General features: G+C 41.7%; 2 protein-coding genes across 2 annotated transcripts in view; one reads left to right on the plus strand and one right to left on the minus strand.

Moving 5' to 3' along the window:
- Positions 1 to 7,076, plus strand: part of MPZL1 (myelin protein zero like 1) — a 33,177-nt gene extending 26,101 nt beyond the window's left edge. The window contains exons 7-8 of the mRNA XM_042867340.1: positions 1,247 to 1,352; positions 5,974 to 7,076. Of these exons, the coding sequence (XP_042723274.1) occupies positions 1,247 to 1,352; positions 5,974 to 6,075 (208 nt within the window). The 3' untranslated portion in view covers positions 6,076 to 7,076. The remainder of the gene's footprint in view (positions 1 to 1,246; positions 1,353 to 5,973) is intronic.
- A 5,071-nt stretch (positions 7,077 to 12,147) lies between these two features.
- MPC2 (mitochondrial pyruvate carrier 2) lies at positions 12,148 to 19,281 on the minus strand. Its single transcript, XM_042867219.1, has 5 exons — positions 19,081 to 19,281; positions 15,867 to 15,907; positions 14,167 to 14,251; positions 13,031 to 13,142; positions 12,148 to 12,390 (listed from the first exon to the last, which is right to left on the minus strand). The coding sequence occupies exons 1-5, from the start codon at positions 19,184 to 19,186 to the stop codon at positions 12,333 to 12,335; spliced, it is 402 nt and encodes a 133-aa protein (XP_042723153.1). The 5' UTR covers positions 19,187 to 19,281; the 3' UTR covers positions 12,148 to 12,332.
- Between the last annotated feature and the right edge of the window lie 291 nt (positions 19,282 to 19,572).

Here is a 19,572-nt window from a genome sequence, read left to right on the forward strand (position 1 = left end):
CTCCTTCTCCTTCTCCTTCTCCTTCTCCTTCTCCTTCTCCTTCTCCTTCTCCTTCTCCTTCTCCTTCTCCTTCCCCTTCCTTTCTTTTTTTTTTTTAACTGCTGCATGTTTGCAGAGCTAAATCTTCTATAATTAGACTTACCAAAGGATAAAGCACAATTGCCCTGTGAAGAGGTGGTCTGCTTAATGTCACAGTCCTCATTTGTTTGTTTCTATACTTGCTTTGTACACTGTCTTCCTACAAAGATTGTGAGGAAAGGATGCCAAGAGGGTTGTGGTAGCAAAGGGAGCTTATGTGTTTGCAATCAAGGAGGCAGACAGTTTTCTTTCTTGGGTGGATGGGTAACAGAAGGTAGACATAGCATTAGAAAAACAGTACTGCACTACCCAGAAGCTACTGAGCTTAACTTTGAAGGCTCATATACTTATTTCTGTGGTATTTGTTTCTCTGTCTATTGTTGGCTTGATTTCTTTTCAATCCTGCTGTAAGTGAGTGAGAAGAAGCAAGCATCAAGTGAAAACTAGCAACCTTGTTTTAGAGGTGTTAGTTCTTACCAAAAGACAGTTTTCTGAGTTTTTAAACAAGATTTGCCAATTTAGATATTCAAGTAGCTGTATCTGGGCACATAGGATACATTAGACTTGTAACTCTTAAAGTAATCACTCCAGGGATTACTGTCTTTTATGAGTGGGCAGAATTATTTTGGAACCATTGCCCAAAGAAAAGCAAGGGAACTAATGTGGTGTTCAGTAGCAAGTACCTTGGGTGGTATGGAGAGCTGGTGGCTCTTGCAAGTTTTTGCTTTTACTGTGGCAATGGTATCATGCTTGCTTCAGTAACTGGGGCTACTTAGCTAGTAGTTAGAAGATAGCTGTTGTTTATCACTGCTGAGTCTGAAACCTATGTGAAGAAAACATATAGGTATGTGGGCTGTAAAGCTTTAGACTGGCTGGCTTGAATGAGAATATCTAGGAAGCAAGAGTTTTGGAGGAGCTGTTGTTCAGTGTTAGCAGTTGTCGCTTCATGTCGCTCAGCAGTCAGACTAGGAGAAGGGACAGAGAAATGACTAGGGAGAGATGGAGAATTGTATGTGTTTATTACAGAATTCATTACGTTCACTTTTACTTTGGCGTAGTCTGCCATTTTCATCTTGCCATCACTCGTTTTTTTGTTTTTTGTTCTTTCTTTTGTTTGTTTGTGCCTCTTGAACATTGTCGTGCAAACACTGCTCTGCCACCTCGTCAGCTGTGGTACATCTGAAAGCTTGATGTCACCAGTTAAGCAGGCTCCGCAGAAGTCGCCCTCCGACACAGAGGGTCTGGTAAACAGCGTACCCGCCAGATCACACCAGGTAAACTGCTTCCTGCTGCTTTCTGAAGCAGGATCCTCCTGGAGTGTGGGGGAGATGGTATGGAAAAGCTGGAGGCAGGGTGGGACGTGTGACTTAGGCGCTGTCTGTTAAGGTGAGGAGGGAGGGGGGTATCTGAGCTGGGTGAGAGATGGGCAGTACGCTGGGACCAGTGAACTCTTCTCTTGAAGATGTGCATTTGAAAGGGTAACGTTCTGATATTAGTTGAGGTAGTTTTTTTGCCCTTTGTGTACTAATGTATGAAAAAGATGGCTCTTATCTTCTGTGTTAGCATACACAGCCAGTAATGAAGAGCAACTATGAGATCCTGAAGAAGATAGGAGTTGATAACAGGTAGCTGTTTAGTGTAGAGATAACCTTGTCTACTAGGTATGTAATATTCATCAGAACTGCCTAATCTGCTCTAGGATTGTGCTGGGAAGGAGTTTTACTTAATCTCTCATTGCTCTGAAATGCTCTAAATGGCATGTACTTCCTTTACATGAAAATGAACCAAACGCTTACCAGAAATGATCAGTCTGAAGTTGACTCTTGCTGCTGAGATTTCTTTTCTGCAGAACCACCTGGCTTTTGTGGGCTTGAAATTATGAAATTTGTCTTGTTCTTGCTGGTGCTGGTAAAGGCTGATTTTTCTGTGTTCCCACTGATTTTGAAGGAAAGGAGGTGGCTCTTACTCAGGCTAAACATCCTGTCAGAAAGCAGTCAGAAGGGGGAGGGCACGCATCAAACAGGGCTTCAATGCAATATATGATTATCTCTTTACAGGATTTTCCTATTTGCAAGCCATTTCTTACCTCTTGTGTATGTTCAGCAATTTTCCCATGCGATACAGATCCTGCATGATTTTAAGTCAAAAAGGGGCTTTTTCTTAATGTCATCTTGCAGCACGTGTCTACAGGGTAGTGTGTGGACTTTGAGAAATTTTAAAATCAGTGGTGACACCAAATTTCTTGACAAAGTAACAGAGATGTGTGTTAATACTACAGGGGGAAAAATACAGTGCTAAGTGAGCTGGATAAGGGGAAGATCTCCACTCTGTTGGCCTTACAGTCTGTTTGTGAAGTGCATTTTGTATTCTTGACAGGTGCAGTACTTCCAGAACACAGAGTTTTTTTATGCAAACATAATGACTTTAGAGAACAGTGAATCTCTGAACCTGAAGGCAATATAATCAAGTAATCAAGGTTTAAAAATGGTTCAGATTTTGACTGGAATGGACTGGAGTGGTTAATAAGAGCCTGCCTTTAAAATCTAGATAAAACTTGTCTTGTTTTGTTAATGTTCATTTGATTGACTCAATTCCACTTGTTTTCACCGTTTCTTCCTTCTCAGTAGGTATGTTCTGTCCTGTCAAATTTGTGTACAGTGTTTCTTTGCCATGCCATCTTCTGCAGTGACTCATACTCTATCATGACTGTTATTTGGATGAAGTAGGAAAGCATTTCTGGTGAGGACAGGAACTAAATGAATTTTTTGGATGGATGTCCTTGTTGAGCTAGTAATCTGGGTTGCAGCAAGTAAACTGAAAAGCAGATGTGTATGGTGTGAAAATATGCTAACTCCGACGTGGTTCCCATAGATTTTCCTGCATACTTAGTGTCCTTTAAAAGTTTGCTAGTGATCATCAGCCCTTGCATTTTCCTACCAAGGACTGCCCATATTTTGTGACTGATCTTTTTTTTTCTCTTCTCTCTCCTTATGTTAGGGAGGCATTTTCTGGTGCAATGAAAGGTGAAAGCACCATGTTAGCTTTTCCCTGATGGAGCTCCAGAAGCTTGTTGCAATAGTTTCTGAAGTATGCTAGTGAAACTGGTTACTTTTCAGCTGCTACTTTTCAGTGAGGCGGTACTGAGCAGACACGCGAGAGACATGTGGAGCACATTGAATTAGACTAGAAAATCAGCTGGCAACAAATCAAATAGGTGGAGCATTGTAATAAATCCTTGCTCCTTCTTTTCTGTTTTAGTTAATATTCCATTTATTTAGGTGATGGTGAATATATCTAGACAACAGTTTGATTTGGATCAGGTGACCACACCAGTCAGCTTCATCATCATCATCATCTGACATTCTGGTTGGAGCAGGGTAATTATATTTAACCTGGCATAAAATAATAGTGGTGGTAAGATAACTGATCCAAAGTGAACTCCTGCGGTAGAAAACTGACCCATCAGGATTTTTTGAGCAAACTTGAGATGTCACACTGAGTACTTTATGCAGTTGTAGTTTTTTTTTAACTCATACAAGGTGCCATAGAGTGTAATTTACCATTTCCTTAAACTATGACTTCAGGCAGGTGAGAATTCCTAAATTGCTTACAAATACACCTTAGGCTCACTTTTCCTTAACATTTTTATAGGCAACAAGCTTTAATTGGAGTTAATAACATAATCCAAATATAGTTTCAGAGACCAGAACAATGTGAGAGCCAATAGTGCTGAAAAAAAACCCCATGTTGTTCTAACCAAACTCTAAAATTCATCTTTCTTAAGACATCCATATCTTTTTTATATCATTTATTTAATCTTTTATTTATATTCAGCATTTTATATCTACTTACAAATATTCTTCCTTCTTTCTCCCCCTTTCTCTAATATTTTCTTTGTAACTTGGGAATTGCTTTACCTAGAAGGAAGACATTTTGTTTGTATTCTTCTGAAAGAGAACAAGGCATTTAGCAGGTGCATGCTTTGTCATTGTGTTGGAAGGAAAACAGCTGTGCAGAAGTGATCCTTCAAGGATTTTGTTTTCTGAATAGAAGGTATCTTCTCATCTTTGGCCCCTACTTACTTTGGAAGATAAATGGAATTGGAGAGTGGCGACTGGGAGAAATATCTGTGAAAGCTTATTCTCTCTTGAAACTAAGGAAAACAGAAATGGAGTTAAATGAATGAAATCATTTTGAGGCAAAAATAGCTAGAAGACCCTGAATCAAACAGAAAGATCCATCCTTGTAATTTTTGCCCTCTTCCGTCTGCCCAACAAAACAGTCCTTTTCTGTCCTGTGCGGGTAATGTTTGTATGTGGTCTCTCCTCTTAGATCACCTGGCAGGCAGTCACAGCCTTCTGCTCTGTGTTTATTTCAGTTGTGGTATGCAGAATGGGAGCTGCAGGTCAGAGCTTTCATAGAGCTCCCATCTTTACCTTGTCAGGCATTCCAGGTCACGGTCCTGTCCTTGGCTCATCTGGAATAGCTACAGCTTGCTTTCCTGTGGCTGTGTTTTGGATGATGCCCTTTAGGAAAGGGCTGTGTGTTTGCATGCTCTCCTGAAAGACGATACTTTAATGTCCTCCACTCCAGCAAATAGAACAAAGGTGTGTGGCTGTGTTTCAGTCTTTTGTAGGGAAAGCCTGGCAATAACTGTCAGTGCTGGGTCATGCTGAGCAGACTGGCACAAGAAGGTACCAAGCATACCAGATGTGTGTAGGATCACTCAGTATCCCAAGCTGGAGAGGACCTACAAGGATCATCAACTCCAGCTCCGGGCTCCACACAGCACCACTCAAAATTCAAACCCTGTGTCCAAGAATGTTATCCAGATGCTTCTTGAACTCCAGCACTTTTGGCCGTGCCCACAGCCCAGGGCAGCCCGTTCAGTGCCCACCGCCCTCTGGTAGCAGCACCCATCCCTAACCCCAAGCTGCCCTCCCCTGGCACAGCTCCGTGCTGTTCCCTTGTGCCATGTCTCTGTCACACAGAGCAGAGCTCAGTGCCGCCCTTCTGCTGCCTATGAGGGGTTGCAGCCGCCATCAGGCCTCCCCTCAGCTTCTCTGCTCTGTGCTGAACCAACCAGGGGACTTCAGCTGTTCCTCACACACCTTGCCCTCCAGACCCTGCCCAATCTTCAGAGCCCTCCTTTGGATGCTTCCTATTATTTTATGCCCTTCTGGAATTATGGTCTTAAGTAGTTCTCTTGTTTGTGGGTCTGCACCACGCCTTGGGTTGGTTTGTAGCAAAGGGAACCTTGGTGGCCTAACTGACCAAGGATTCAATTCCTTTTTTAAAACTCTGAGCTAGGTTGGTTTGAAAGCGAGGTAAGAATTTTGCATTACTGAACCATTTTAGTATTTCCTGGCTCGCTGCTGTGTAAACCTTGATCCCATCGTTTGCTTGGCCAGTGACTGTGATGTCCTGAGGAGGCTGCAGGTTTGTTCTCTCCTTAGTTATCTGACTGGTACAGCTGTGCTGAGATTTACAGGACATGTCAGTGCATTTAGTACACTGGGTTATCTACTGGTAACTCTGTAGCATAGTTTCTCCTGTAAAATATTGCATTGGCGTACATCTGACTAAGCCAAGTATGTTTCTTCTCTCTACAACATCTAAAAATTGCTGCTTTTCAGAACAGATGATTCTAGATTTAGCTTTTCTTTGAGAAAGCAAGCAGCCTTAACAGTATTAAAGAGAGGAAATTTTTTACATACTCCTGGTATGATAAAGGTGGCAGACTAGAGGCTCATTTATAGATGAGGGCTCATTCCACTTGCTTCAAAGTGTCGCAAACAGTCATAAAAGCTGTGTGGTCTTGCTGTAGCCCCTGCTGAAGGGAGGGACAATATGACCTATTCTGAATACTGACTGTGTTTTTTATTCTCTTTGCAGGGCCCAGTCATTTACGCGCAGCTAGATCACTCCGGAGGACAGCACAGCAACAAGATTAACAAGTCAGAGTCTGTGGTCTATGCTGACATTCGGAAGAACTGAGATGTGATCCTAACCTGTCTATAGCAAAACACTCTTTCAGACTGGAATTGCTTAAACAAAATTTGACCCAGAGAACTCACATGTGGCCTTTGATGCCTAGGCTAGGACCAATGCATGTGCATACAGAGGGAAAGATATATATGTATTGTGTGTAAATAGTCTATTTAATCGTAGAGAAGTGAGACCAATGTTGCATGTTGAAATGCGCTAAGAATTCTGCTTATAAATTGCCAATATTCTTTTTGTATCTTGTATGATGAGAGAGAAAGTGCAAACTCACATCGCAATTTAATAATATTTTTTATTGTATCAATGGAGAAACTGGAAGATGCCTGAGGATTCTAGATTGACTTGGAGATTTTTTTTTTGTTTATAGGGCCTAATTTCTTTTGTTGTTGTTGAGGTGAATACAAAAAAGGTAACTTTCACAGGGTATTCATGTTTTCTCGGTCAGGTTGTCAGTACAAAAGCTGCCTTCTCCTATGAGGTAGACATTCTCATTTGGTCTTGTAAGCAGAATTGTGACTCCTAGCTATCAGAAATAGATGTCTTACCTCTGCAAGTGAAGAAAATGTTCAGATCTGCCTGACTTGTCTAACACACTTCACCGAATTGTTTACTTCTATATTAAGCCTGTATATGCAAGCTTAGTCCTTTAAGGTACAGGGATAGTATTGACCTAATGAATTCTGTGAAATTTTAGTTTATCTGTGAAAATTGAAGAGCTAGTGAGTTAAAGAGATAGGAAGCTGTAGCTCTAGGTGGCTGAAAAGTTCACTGAAAGTCTGAGGCAATGAAGTGTTTCTTTCTCAAAAATGACACTTCATATAAGCACAAAAAAAGGCTCCAAGGGATTTGGAAGTTCTGATATTCCCTTGCCTCTCCCTCATGGCTCCACTATACCTCTGCCATTTCTGAAGAGATGCTTTCTCTGTTCTCAAAAGCCTTTAATGAAGGCTGAATAACCTCTGGAAGAAATCTAGAGCTTCACTTTTTTTTTTTTTTTTTTTTTTCCCCCCTTTGGGTTTTTAATTACGGGGGGGTTTTTTTTTTTTTTTTTTTTTTTTTTTTTTTTTTTTTTTTTTTTTTTTTTTTTTAATTTTATAATCTTTATTTGCACAGACAGATGTGGAGGGCAGTTTATTTCCTTCTTTTCTACAAGTCTACTACTTGATTAATCTAATTTCCCAGCTTCTTGTTTGTAGATGATACTCCTCATAACTTGTTAGGGATCCCTGATTGTTCTTTTCTGCTGAAGAGGATCTTTCTTTAGCAGTCCCATCTGCACCCAGAAATCTGGTGTTCTGAACTAGAGGTGGCACTCCAGCTGAGGTCTTTTCACAGTAGCATATAGTAAGTAGGATTTCTGTTCTGTACATCCTTATGTGGTGTTAACTTTTCTCTAACAGCAGTTCATTTTCAGTTTGATCTACCATAACTTCTTAGATTCTTACCTATTTCCTAATTTGGTTTATTTCACAGAATCATTTACAGAATGGTTGAGGTTGGAGAGGATCTCCAGAAATTATCTGTTTAAACCCAGGTTGGGTTTAGCTAGAGTAGGTTGGCCAGGACTGTGTCCAATTGCATTTTTAGTATCTTCACAGATGGAAACTATCTCTTTGGGCAACTTATCCCACTGTTTGGACACTCAGAGTAAAAGAAATGTTTCCATGCGTTCAGGTAGAACTCCCTGATTTTTAACTTTTGACCATTGCCTCTTGTTCTGTCCATGAGTACTACTGAGAAGAGTCTGGCTTTTTCTTCATTCTTTTTTCTCAACAAAGTTGGGTTTGCAAACTTTATATTCTTTCATCAGGATCATGCTTGACTGGTTGCCTAACAACTCTTGCTTCTGTTAGAAGTGCTGCTAAAGTTGCAGTGAATCCTTCTGCTGCTTTCCCTATCTGGGCTGTTTCTTCCAAATATTTGTTTTACACTTAGCAAGAAACAGGAGCTCGATGGAAAACCTTTGTTTTAATCTGCCTATGCTCATCGCTGTGCATTACCACCTTTCTCCCTAGACATTTTAGAGTAAAAGGGAGAAATGTGATGAATTTAACTATCAAACACTTGGTGCTACAAGAAAATAGGACTGTCTGTCTTTTGCTCTGAAGTCACTGTTTTTGTGGGGCTTTTTGTTGTTGTTTGATTGTTTTTCTGCTGGGCTCTACTGAAGAATCTGAGTATAATCCTGCTACTTCTGGTGCTAACTATAGGAAATGTGTAATTTCATTGGTTTTCTTTAGGTACAGGTATGTACCTAAAGAGAGAATTCTCGTTGCAAGGCTGCTTGGGTTCAGACAGCCTTGTGTGTGAAGGCATATTAAAGTGTTTTTTTTGTTTGTTTGTTTTTTTGTTTTGTTTTGTTTTGTTTTGTTTTTAGGAAAGAAACAAGCTCTCTTCCCCATAGGAATAGTAGAAATCAGTCTCAAGTGTGATAGACAGTTCTCTGGGCTGCCTATTCCAGTGCTTTACCATCCTCAGAGTAAAGATTTTTCTCTTAATATCTAATCTATATCTCCCCTCTTTTAGTTTAAAACCATTCCTTCTTGTCCTATCACCATCAGACCATCAGCCTGTGTAAAAAGTCAGTCTATCTCCTGGTTATAAGCTCCTTCTGAGTACTGTAAGCTCCTTTTGAGTACTGTGAGTTCTGGAGACTTTCCATAATGGGGAAATTTAAGTTAGATGGTAGGAGAAAATTCTTCACTCAGAGGATAGTGAGGCAGAGGCACAGCTGCCCAGAGAAGCTGTGGATGCCCCATCCCTGGAGGTGCTCAAGGCTGGGTTGGATGGGCCCTGGGCAGTCTGAGGTGTGGTTGGCAGCCCTGCCCATGGCAGACAGGTGGAACTGGGTGGTTTTTAAACTGCCTTCTAACTCAAGCCATTCTATGACATTATGAACTTGAGGCAGCATGGAACAGAACTACTGTGAACTTTTGGGCACTCAGTGTGTTAGCTTATTTATTTGGATATAATAGTCTGTGCTGATGAAAGGGACTGATGTTAGTTGGTTTATTTAGTGACATCATCTCAAGTGACAGATGACTTCTAATTTCCTTGATGGCTAGCAAGCAGAGATTGAAGTCAGACAGAGTCATCAGATTGTGATGTTATGGTGACAGAAATTCAGTCAGGTGTCCTCTACTGCTCTTTTCTTAATTCTTTGATGCTCTTTTGCAGGTGGAAAAGAACAGCATGTGCTTTTAGGAAAATGAAGTGTATTGTCCTTAACCAGTGTCAGTACCACTGCTAGCTCTTTTTTTGGTCTTGCTGCAGCCCAGCTGAAGAACTGACAAGAATCTTGAGGCAGTAGCAAATGACTGTTAGGTGAGCTAGCACTCATGGGTGATGGAGCTGAGGAAGGTCTGCATGATGTAAAAGATTTACAATGAATTCTCTGCTGTGAGGAGGAAAAAAATAGGCTTTTACATGTAAAAGTGACCTTGTATGCATTATAGGAATACAGTTTGGGAGTGCCAGCTTGGGCTCTGGCTGCTGAGCCAGCTTGCACCCCCTAGAGACAAGAATATGAATGGTATCACACATCTTTGTCATCCCCTCTTCTGAACAGAGCTGCAAATTGAAGAGTTTTGTCTCTACTAACAGTGGATATATTCTTCTTTATTACTGATCAGTAGAAATAGATTTTGAAGGGTATTAGGCGTAACTATATTGACGTTAGTAAATCAGTAGCTATACTCAGTACAACAAATTTCCATTGCCTTTTTTGTCTTCAGCAGTTGTTCTGTGAGGGAGATCATCAGTGTGTTCATTAGATGGCACTAAATCACACATTACACGTGTTCATTAAAGAGCCACTATAGGTTGGCAAATATATCCTTATACTTAACTACATGATAATAACTGGACACCTGCATTGGTTTTTGTTTTTGGATTTTTTTATTTTTATTTTTATTTTTTTTTTTAAGCTTTGGCACTATTTCAGTTCGTGAGAAAATGAGCTGGAAATAAGTTTTCAGCTTTTTTAAACCTGTGAGAACTGCTCAGGTAACCATCTGGTAACTGAAGTAAATGTATACATGCAGCTTGTAAGCTGCGTTGCTGTAGAGTGGATTCTTTGAGGTAAAATGCAGGCCATTTGAATTATGACCAAAATACTTTCAGTCTGTTTTAAAATTTTGTCTTGGATTTTACATTAATAATATATCTACCTAGGACTTCAAATGCAAATTGTTCTGACACTACAAAAGTGATGAGATTATTTTCTTTTTAAAACTATCAAAGCCGAAAAGGTGGGTAAGACTTCTGGGCAGTGGCCATTGGCCTGTGGTGCTAATATTTAGGTAACAAACTACAAAATCATGTAAAGATGCTCAGGACTTGTACTCTTCTGAGGCTTCTCTTTCCCTGTTCTTCACTGCCCTAAGGCTACTAAACCCTTCATTTAAAGGTGTTTTTGCACTCTAAAATCAAGTTCAATGCCTCTTGAGATCAGTGTGCTGTGCAATCTTTTCTGTCTCCCTACAATGGCAGCTCTTTTTATGCGGTAAATATAATTGGGAATATAGACTGGATACTTTTCATAACCCTCCATTTGGAGGTATGTGGGAGAACAAACACCTGTAAGACAGGTGTATAATCTGTGTGAGGGAGCTAGATATGCATTGCATGGCCTGACTACGTGAAGATCCTGTGTATCAACGGTTAGTGCTTTTGCTTTTACAGACTCATCTGGAAAGTTATCCTGGATATTTTTTCTTGAATGGACTTTCACATTTTCTGTTGTAATCTTGTGAATATTTTAATACACTTATTTCCCCCCCCAATTCTGGTTTGTTGGATGAGTCTCGTCATGAACTGGGAAGGGAGGGGGACTGAAATATACCACCTCTCTTCCTGGCAATATTTTTCAGTCATCCCACTCTCTGTCAGCTCAGCAAACACACAGCTGGAGAGTTCACTGTTTGAGGTGATACCCTACATGGATTGAGCGAGAAGAACTAAGATATGCAAGAGAAAATGCTTGAGGTTACAGCAATTACAGCACACATCTCCAGCAGAATCCAGCTGGGAGAGAGACAGCTTTCAGAGGCAGGACAGCCTCTGGAGAAGGGTATCTGATGCAGTATCAGGCACGTGTCTTGTAAGGAGAGAAAATGCTGTCCTGCACTAATACTCTTTGCTAGATAGTTTACACACGGGGTGAGAAACACAAGGATTTCAGTGCCACAGCAAGGTGCTGCAGCTGTTGTTAAATACAGACAGTTTCCTCCTGTCTCCACCCTTGCCATATGGGAGTGGTACCTCAACTTGGATTGGGCAAAGTACGGCAGAGGAGAGAATAAGAAGCCATTGTCAACTTCATCATTCAAGGCATTCATATTACTGAGAGCTGAATGCAGAAGGAGCTGCTCTGACTTAGTTCTCTTTTTTTCCCCTGGCTACAGGCTCATAGCTTTGGAGGAAAAGGTCTGTGACAGCATGCCAGGGGAAGCTGATGGATGCCATGCTCTGAGCACAATTGCCTGATACAGATGGACTTCTGCAATGTAATGTACAGCTTTTGCTCTGAAGCTGTTTCACAGTGTTACTTTTTTCTCTTTACAGGAAATTAAGTAGGGAGAGAGGTTGGCTTTCAAAGGTTTCATTCATAACATGCCACAGACAGCAGCAGAGCACCTCCTCCAAAGCTTTGGAGAGTTCCCTGAGTGCACAGCTTCACAGAAAATCTGCACATACTTAAGGAGGGTGTGAAAAGTGAGTAACAGATGTTTTGGCTGTTCATTTTTCACATTCCCAAGAACCAGGTACCTAAATGTGCCCATCTTCAGCCTGAGTTGTAGAGGATGGCAGAAACTTGGAAAAAATAAAAAATAAAAAAAAAAAAAGGAACTATTTTAAAGTAGGGTACAAACCCCACACAGATGTCACCGTGATATGGAAATATACTCCTGTCCGGGACTCTGGCTAACAGTCCATTTCATGCCAGGCTCTGTTCAGCAGTCAGGTAAGGTAAGGCCCAACAAGTAATTCAAGGCACAATCCACAGTCAGTTTCTTTTAAAGAGACAATGTAAGTTCTCTGACATAAGACATACAATTTTACTTAAATTTAAAAGGTCACATTTTATTTAAACGTATGGAGATATTTTGTTATTTGCACTTAGAAAATGCATGTTCTCTAGACTTTCAGATTTCCTTTTCAGTTTCTGAGAGAACAAAAATATTAAAATTAGTGAAGCTAGGTCCCGTGGGGAAGGGTTTGTGCGTTGCTGGATTTGACCTATGGAGTTAGGCATCTTTTTGCAGTAGCTGCTCTTGTTGTTTTGCTTTCAGCTCCTGATTGTACCTATTGGAAAGAAAAGCAGAGACTAAGGTTAGAGCTCCAGTTACAGTGTATTTGTAACAACCTCTTCAGTAAAGGAGGTTTAAAATTACAAAGAACTTGAGAGTAGAAACTCAGGATAGGGTAGTTTAGTTAATGTAAAAAGCTCCCAATTAGTTGCTAAGTTTGCATTATTTCTGTCCAGTACTTAAAAAGGGAGAAATTGCCAAATGATCCCCTCAAGAAATAACCCAATTAAAAAAAACAAAAACAAAAATCACATTGCTATGCTTAAGGACCCTTTGATCCAGCTGGAACTGATGGGATTCAACAATGAAAGCTGACAGAAGCAAGAACCTTATGAAGCGGTGTAGGCTTTTTGTCAGACAGACCTACAGCTTTTAAAGAATGCCTTAAATTCAGAAACTACAGCTTACACAAATCATTCCTTAAAAAGTGCTCTAGCTGTAAGGAAAATATGTAGAAGCTTCCCTGCTATTCATCTGAAAAACTAAAAATATAGCAAAATGTTATGTTTAACTGTTGACTTCCCCTTGCCTGTTGTACTGACACTGAAAACTGGTGGAATTTATAATTTCATGATTAAGACTACATGGTATGAGTGCTTAATTACAGTGTGCACATAGTCCTTCTTAATACATACCTCCATATTCGGAAGAGTTGGGAGCCACCAGCACAGCCAACAAAGAAGTTCACCGCAAACAGGCTCCAGTTTTTAGGAATAATAACTAGAGAGTACCTTGACCAAATAAGGCCTGTTGAGTGAAAATAGAAGTTAGGAGACATTATGTCTTTGTCATTAAAATATTCAGACATCCCCTCAGTTTGGAGATGGAATCCTGGGCTAGTTTAAGTACACCAGTCTTACAACTTCATGCTGGACAACTGGTTTTCTTACAATCATCTGTTTCTCAGAAGCACAGCAAATGCCAGTAAGAGAGATACAGGTATGTGCTTCATTTTTCCACAATAACATAACCAGACAATAACATTAATCATAGTTCTATATCAAATAAAGATTCTCTGTGTTCTACAGCAGTCTAACCCTTAATACCCCGGCACAGTTGCAGAGCAATGGCATTTTGCTGCAGTATATCCAGTTTGCTGCACCCATTTGGAGATCATAGAGCACATCACACAAAGCACGTAGCACAAAGCCAGATATCAAAATTAAATCCATAGAAGGAACAAGATGGCAGCTGTAGTTTTGGTTCTCAGCTTTACCTGCCACAAGTTCTTCTACCAGATTTTGTCAAGGGTGATGCTTGAGTATGGAATATTGGTTTTGTCAATGTGAAAACCCATGGCAGACAGCAGTGCAGTGGTCTGTATACCACTGCTTCCAAGTTCTTGTAGCACATGGAAATTCTTTCCATCTAGCATTGTTTAATCCCTTCAAATCCATTCTAAAAAAGCCACAATATTCTGGACTGATTTCAAAATTTCTTGACGTGAACAAATCAGAAGAGTTTTATTTCCTGGAGCGAAGAGTATCATTTGTAATCAAAGGAACCAAATTTATATCCTAACTCAAAACAACTTGCTCCGGACAATTCCAAATTAAGACACTTGTATAAACCTATTACATAATCACAGACCTCTCATAGATTGAATAGCAAGTATAAACGTGTCCTAGAATTATCATGTAACAGTGACAGTGAGAGCTAGCATACCAAGCCTTTTTTATGTAAGTGACTTAGTGCTGACAGAATACAAAAAGGAGTAGGTACAGTTGTAGAGAGGGTGTTGCATACAAGCACAGAGTACAGCTGGCTTTACCTGTGGCCATTAACACTGCAGACTGTGCTGTGCTGAGCTTTTCTGCTGGTCTGGTCATATCAGCCATTCCAGCGCACACCAAACCCTGTAAAAAGAAATTAATTAAGGCAATCCTGTACCAAAACCTATTAAGTTGTTCAGAAGGGGAAGACGCTGTATAGCTTAGAGCTTATTCTGTGTGCACTATGCAGCAAATGGGATGTATGAGCTGAGTAATTAGTTGTGGAGACCCTGTACACTTGCAGTCCTTTGTGGATGAAATACGTCATGGGGGCTGTGATTAGCTTGCAATGAAATCCCAGGCACCTTTTTGTTATTTACAAGGTTAATTCAAGCAGATTTGCTCTTAAAAACAAATTGGTTTTTATGCCGCAAGTAGAATCTTGTCTAAATAGGAAGACCCTTCTTCCAAAAGCTCAGTTAGTAAAGATGTACATGTGCAGTCTTCTCTCACCTTCATTCTAGGAGGTAAAAGTGTTTTTTTTTTTTTTTTTTTTTTGTAAATATAATTTCAGTAAAAGCGAAAAATTCCCCACTGCAGTGACAAATAGCTTGACTGACTTCTTGAGAATGTTACTAGCAAATATGGTGCTTGATTTTTTTGTTGTGTTATTGCCCTCTACTGGAAACAATTAGTTGTTCTACTACAGAAGTTAACCAAAATACGTGAACAAAAAAAGCCTTAATGCTTTTAACTCGATGACTGCCACTAAGGGCTACTTTGGGCTCCACTCAAGAGATCAGTTTTTAAGGGTAGAGACTTCTTCATGCTGCCTCATTTATGGGACCAGTTTTGCTGCAGTGGTGTCACAGAGGTACAGATTTTCAGTCCATTTGGGTACCTGCAAGTCAACATGCTCTTGCTTTGTAGTAGAAAGCCGTTTTAATTTATCAGTGAAGAACTTCACTGGGAGCACAAGTAGGCCTTCCTGCACCTTCACAAAACAAATAAACAAACAACTATCTGTGTATTAGCTCTTATGATAGAGCAGCAGACAGCAACCTGCTCAGAAGAGCACATTGCCTGGGAGACTCAGAAAATGGCAGGGGTGAACCACAGATAGTGCAGCACCCACCTAGACTGACAGAGAAAAAAACCTACTGTGTGCAGCATCATGTATTCCCTGTGGCCTGTAAGATCCGCTGTTCACAACAACAGATTTATGACCCACCTGGCCATAGGAAGAAGAGATTGTATTGATGCTTGCTATCAAACAGGTATATCAAGCTATTTTATTATTTACTTAATTTGTACAGATTATGACAAGGATGAGGCATACACTTCATGTGCACAGACACAGGCCAAACTTTCTGAGAAGCAGAACTGTACAAGGAACGCAGCTACTGACGTAAAAATACATGCCTTCAGAGTTCTGAATTATGACAGTTCATGCCAACCTCAAGCAACAGTGAGTGTTCAATAAAAGAAAGCTTTTATGAATCTTTCTAAGTGAAGCATACAGCTTTTCCAGAAAGCACTGCTTTTTTTTTTTTTTTTTTTTTAACCCCCCTGTATCCCTGGAGTGTTGCACTACCCATTTTTTCACCCCAATATTTTTCCTCCCCATCTACTAAAAATCAGAGCTTTGGCATCAAACCTTTCTGAAGGCTCATTTACCTGCTGGGAATTATTCCTTGCCCAATGAGTTCCTGCAGATTACCCTCTAATGAACGGACATGAGTTGGCATTTTATACTTACCCATTTCATAATAGGTGCCCAGAAGAAGACTGTCTTGGGACCTGAGGAAAGAATGGGAAGAAAAGTTAAATTACTCAGTGAGATGTAGTTGCTTTAATGCTCATAGTAAGTTTTGAGTTATTGATGATTTTGTTGTTGTTGTTGTTTGTAGTGTTTTTGTCGGGGTTTTTTTTGTGTGTGTAGATTGTTAGGGTTCTTCTTAGTATAGTGAATTGCACAGTGATATTGTGTAACTGTGCATATATATTGTGCTTTATCACCTAATGCTCATATTTCTTTAACTCTGTGCATCAACTTTTAGTTGCATAATCAGCCCACCCATTTTTGCAACAGATGAGGAAGAAAGATTGGTATTCCTACTTTCAGGCAACCAAGGGTACTGCAAAACATATTTATAATGAAAATATTGAGATCAGGCCAGGAAAAATGAAAATAGTTTTTATATGAAGATTAAAACTTAGACTATCACCAAACAAACAGAATTAGAGTTTGAAATCTTTGTAAACTGAATCTAAAACTGAAAACTATTTCCTTCCAGTACTTGAAGGGAGCTTATAATCAGGAGGGGGAATGGCTATTCACGAGGGTGGATAGTGACAGGACAAGGGGGAATGGTTATAAACTGAGACAGAGGAGGTTTAGCTTAGATGTTAGGAGGAAGTTTTTCACACAGAGGGTGGTGACACACTGGAACGGGTTGCCCAAGGAGGTTGTGGATGCCCCATCCCTGGAGGCATTCAAGGCCAGGCTGGATGTGGCTCTGGGCAGCCTGGTGACTCTGCACATAGCAGGGGGTTGAAAGTAGGTGATCATTGTGGTACTTTTCAACCCAGGCCATTCCATGATTCTGTGAATCTTGTAAACTGTAACCATGAAATATTTTTTATTAGTGCTGCAATAAATCAGACCCTGCTCCCTTTCCAAATCACAGCCCATTTCTTCATACTACAAAAGACATCCTACACAGCAGCATTATTAGACGGTTAGAGTACAAATTGAAAACAGGTAGCAGCATGTTCTCATGGACCTCTAATGCACATCTCTGAGTAGGTAGGTCTTTGACCTCCCATCTCAATATTTTGCCAATAGTCAAACAAGGATTATAAGGATACAGAAAGGAGAAAAATCAATGGAGCAGGATCTGGAAAAACATTTCTCTCATAACTACATATATCCTACAGTGGTGCAGAAATAGCAGTTGGTTGGTTAAAACAAAGTATTGTAACACTACACCAGCAGTATGCAGACTGTCAGCTGTGCCAGACATCGTTAATCTAGGCAGACTGCTCCAAGTCTTTAAAGAAAGACCAGGATCCAAAATGTCCACCCACCACCCTGGGGTACAGTCAGGGCACTGGGCCCGACTTTGTCAAAATACATGAAGTTTGAGGCATTGCTAGGCAGATAACATGTGAGATGAAACCAACTTCCCACTATAATATGTTACATATTATGAGTCAAAGTTTTAAAATATAAACAATAAATACTAGGACATGGGCTGTTTGCTTTTTATGTGAGCTAATATTTAACTAACAATGCAGCCTTACAGTAACTATTTATGCAGCTTGTTTTAAGCACCCTTGTGTTTAAAACCATGACTTTGAAAAATTAGCCACAAGGTTTCTGCAGCAAGTACGTGTGAAGCAACTTACAACATAGGGGATAAGACTTACTGTTACAAATATCAGTTGTTCAGTCACCTTAAAGCCAGCTAAACCCTATAAAAGGCATGACTGCAACACAGAATGCAGCAAAAACTAGCTTGGCAGCTTTGCATAAAGTAAGACTTTAAGACAGTAAGACCCATGCTGCTTGTGACAGTGATCAAGTTTCAGTCAGCAGCTAGTAACTTCTAGCAGATTACTTTTCACCTTAAGAACAGAACATTTCTCACTGTAACAATATGTTTTTTTCCTCCATTATGTAAATTTGGTAGTAATTTGATAACTTAAAACTACTGACTAAGAAAGTAAGAAACAGCTGAGGACAGCTGAGCCAAGCTGGTCCTAAGAGAGGGCAGTTAAATCCTGCTAGCAGAACACCCTCCCCAAGAGATGTTCCAGCAACAAGGACTCCCCAGACAGGGCAGGCTCTTCCTGGATCCTGACACCCATTTTTCAAGGACAAATTAGACAGCAGCCGCTCAGAACCAGGACATGCTAGTTTGAACACTGTATGTGCAAATAGAAGTTTACTTTATATTAAATGTAAGAAGCGTTTGTCCTGGGGAGCTGTTTAGTCAGGCCAAATGAACCCAGGAGGGCAAAGGAGCCGGAGTACAAGCCCAGTCCAGGCCTGCGTGGCTAAGAGCTGCACTCCCTGCACAACAGCAGTTGACATGCCATGTCCCAAGCCCTTTGCTGTCCTCCAGCAGCTGAGCTGTGTGGTGCCAGCCAAACAAACCTCTTCAGAGCTGGCATTTTCCTGGAAGCTTTCTTTGTGCCAGGAAAGAAACAAACACAGTTTGTTCTTCCCTTGCTGCAAGCGATGTATAACTTCACAATAACGGCACTTGATGTCATTCCCACATTAGATCAGCAACTCGGTTATCTCCAGGAGATACGACGTCAGCCTTTCATTTGTAACCTACTTGTTTGCAGTCAGTGACATCTTTCGCTCAGGTTTCTGAGCCCCCTCTGCTCAGGCATTCAGGGCTGAAGCTGAACATCAGAGGCTTGGGTTTGATACCTGGTTGTTTGGCGGTTTTTCTCACCACTGGGGTGCTGGTTATTTATGGGTTATGACTATGATGTATACATACGCTCGTGGTCCACCAACACGAATATGTTTATGTGGCCCTAACGAATCTGGTACACAGATTTGAACGGCGGCAGCTTTCCCTCTGTGGTCACAAGCCACAGTACGAATTCCAGGAGGGCACCGCTACGGGATGGAGCAACCACCCGAGCACCAAAGTCCGTTCTCACCGCACACATCCCAGCTAGGTGAAGAGTCAAGGATGCGGCACGCGGGAACCAAGCACCGGCCTATGGGATGCTGCGGCTTTATCGCGAGTTCCGCGGCTGTCCCGCGCAGCCTGTTTGCATGGCAAACAGCACTGCCGGAGGTCTCTCCCCGGTGACACGCTTCCCCCGAGCGAAACTCTGAGCCAGCTGAGGGCCCGCCGGGCAGCACGGACTCCTCGCCGAGTGGAACCCGCCCCAAGCAGCTTCTCCCCGCGCTCAGCCCCCCACCTCCCGCCCCCCGCCGTTACCGGCCGGGTGGTTGTAGAAAGGCCGGAACCGCGGCGGCAGCATCAGCTCGATGCGGTCGAGCAGGCGGTGGTAGGAGGCGCGCAGCCCCGTGACTGCGGCCGCCATGTCAGCACAACGAGAAGACCCTCGACGACTGGCGTGTCAGCGTGCCGCTCGGTTACCCCGCCGGCGTCTCCGTCCCCCCACGACCCGCCGTCCTTCCGCTATGCCCCGCCCTCACCACCCTCGAGCCGGATGGAGGAGTGTAGGAATCCCGCGCGCTCATTGGCGGATCGGCTAGGGGGCGGGGCAGGGCGGAAAGGTCCGGCAGCCGCGATTGGCTGGGGACGCCTCGCGAGGCGAGCGGAGCCGGCGCTTTGGGCAGAGCGCTGCCGGCCTTCTTTGGGAAGGGCACGAGAGTCGTCCCTGTGCCCAGCTCAAAGATGGCTACGGTACCGGCTTCACACTCCCTATCAAGATGGACGGCGCCGGAAACTCAGACCCGCGGCCGC

This window comes from Lagopus leucura, unplaced genomic scaffold (assembly GCF_019238085.1).
Source record: "Lagopus leucura isolate 7727_CA_CO unplaced genomic scaffold, USGS_WTPT01 Super-Scaffold_100001, whole genome shotgun sequence".
Taxonomy (NCBI): Eukaryota; Metazoa; Chordata; class Aves; order Galliformes; family Phasianidae; genus Lagopus; species Lagopus leucura.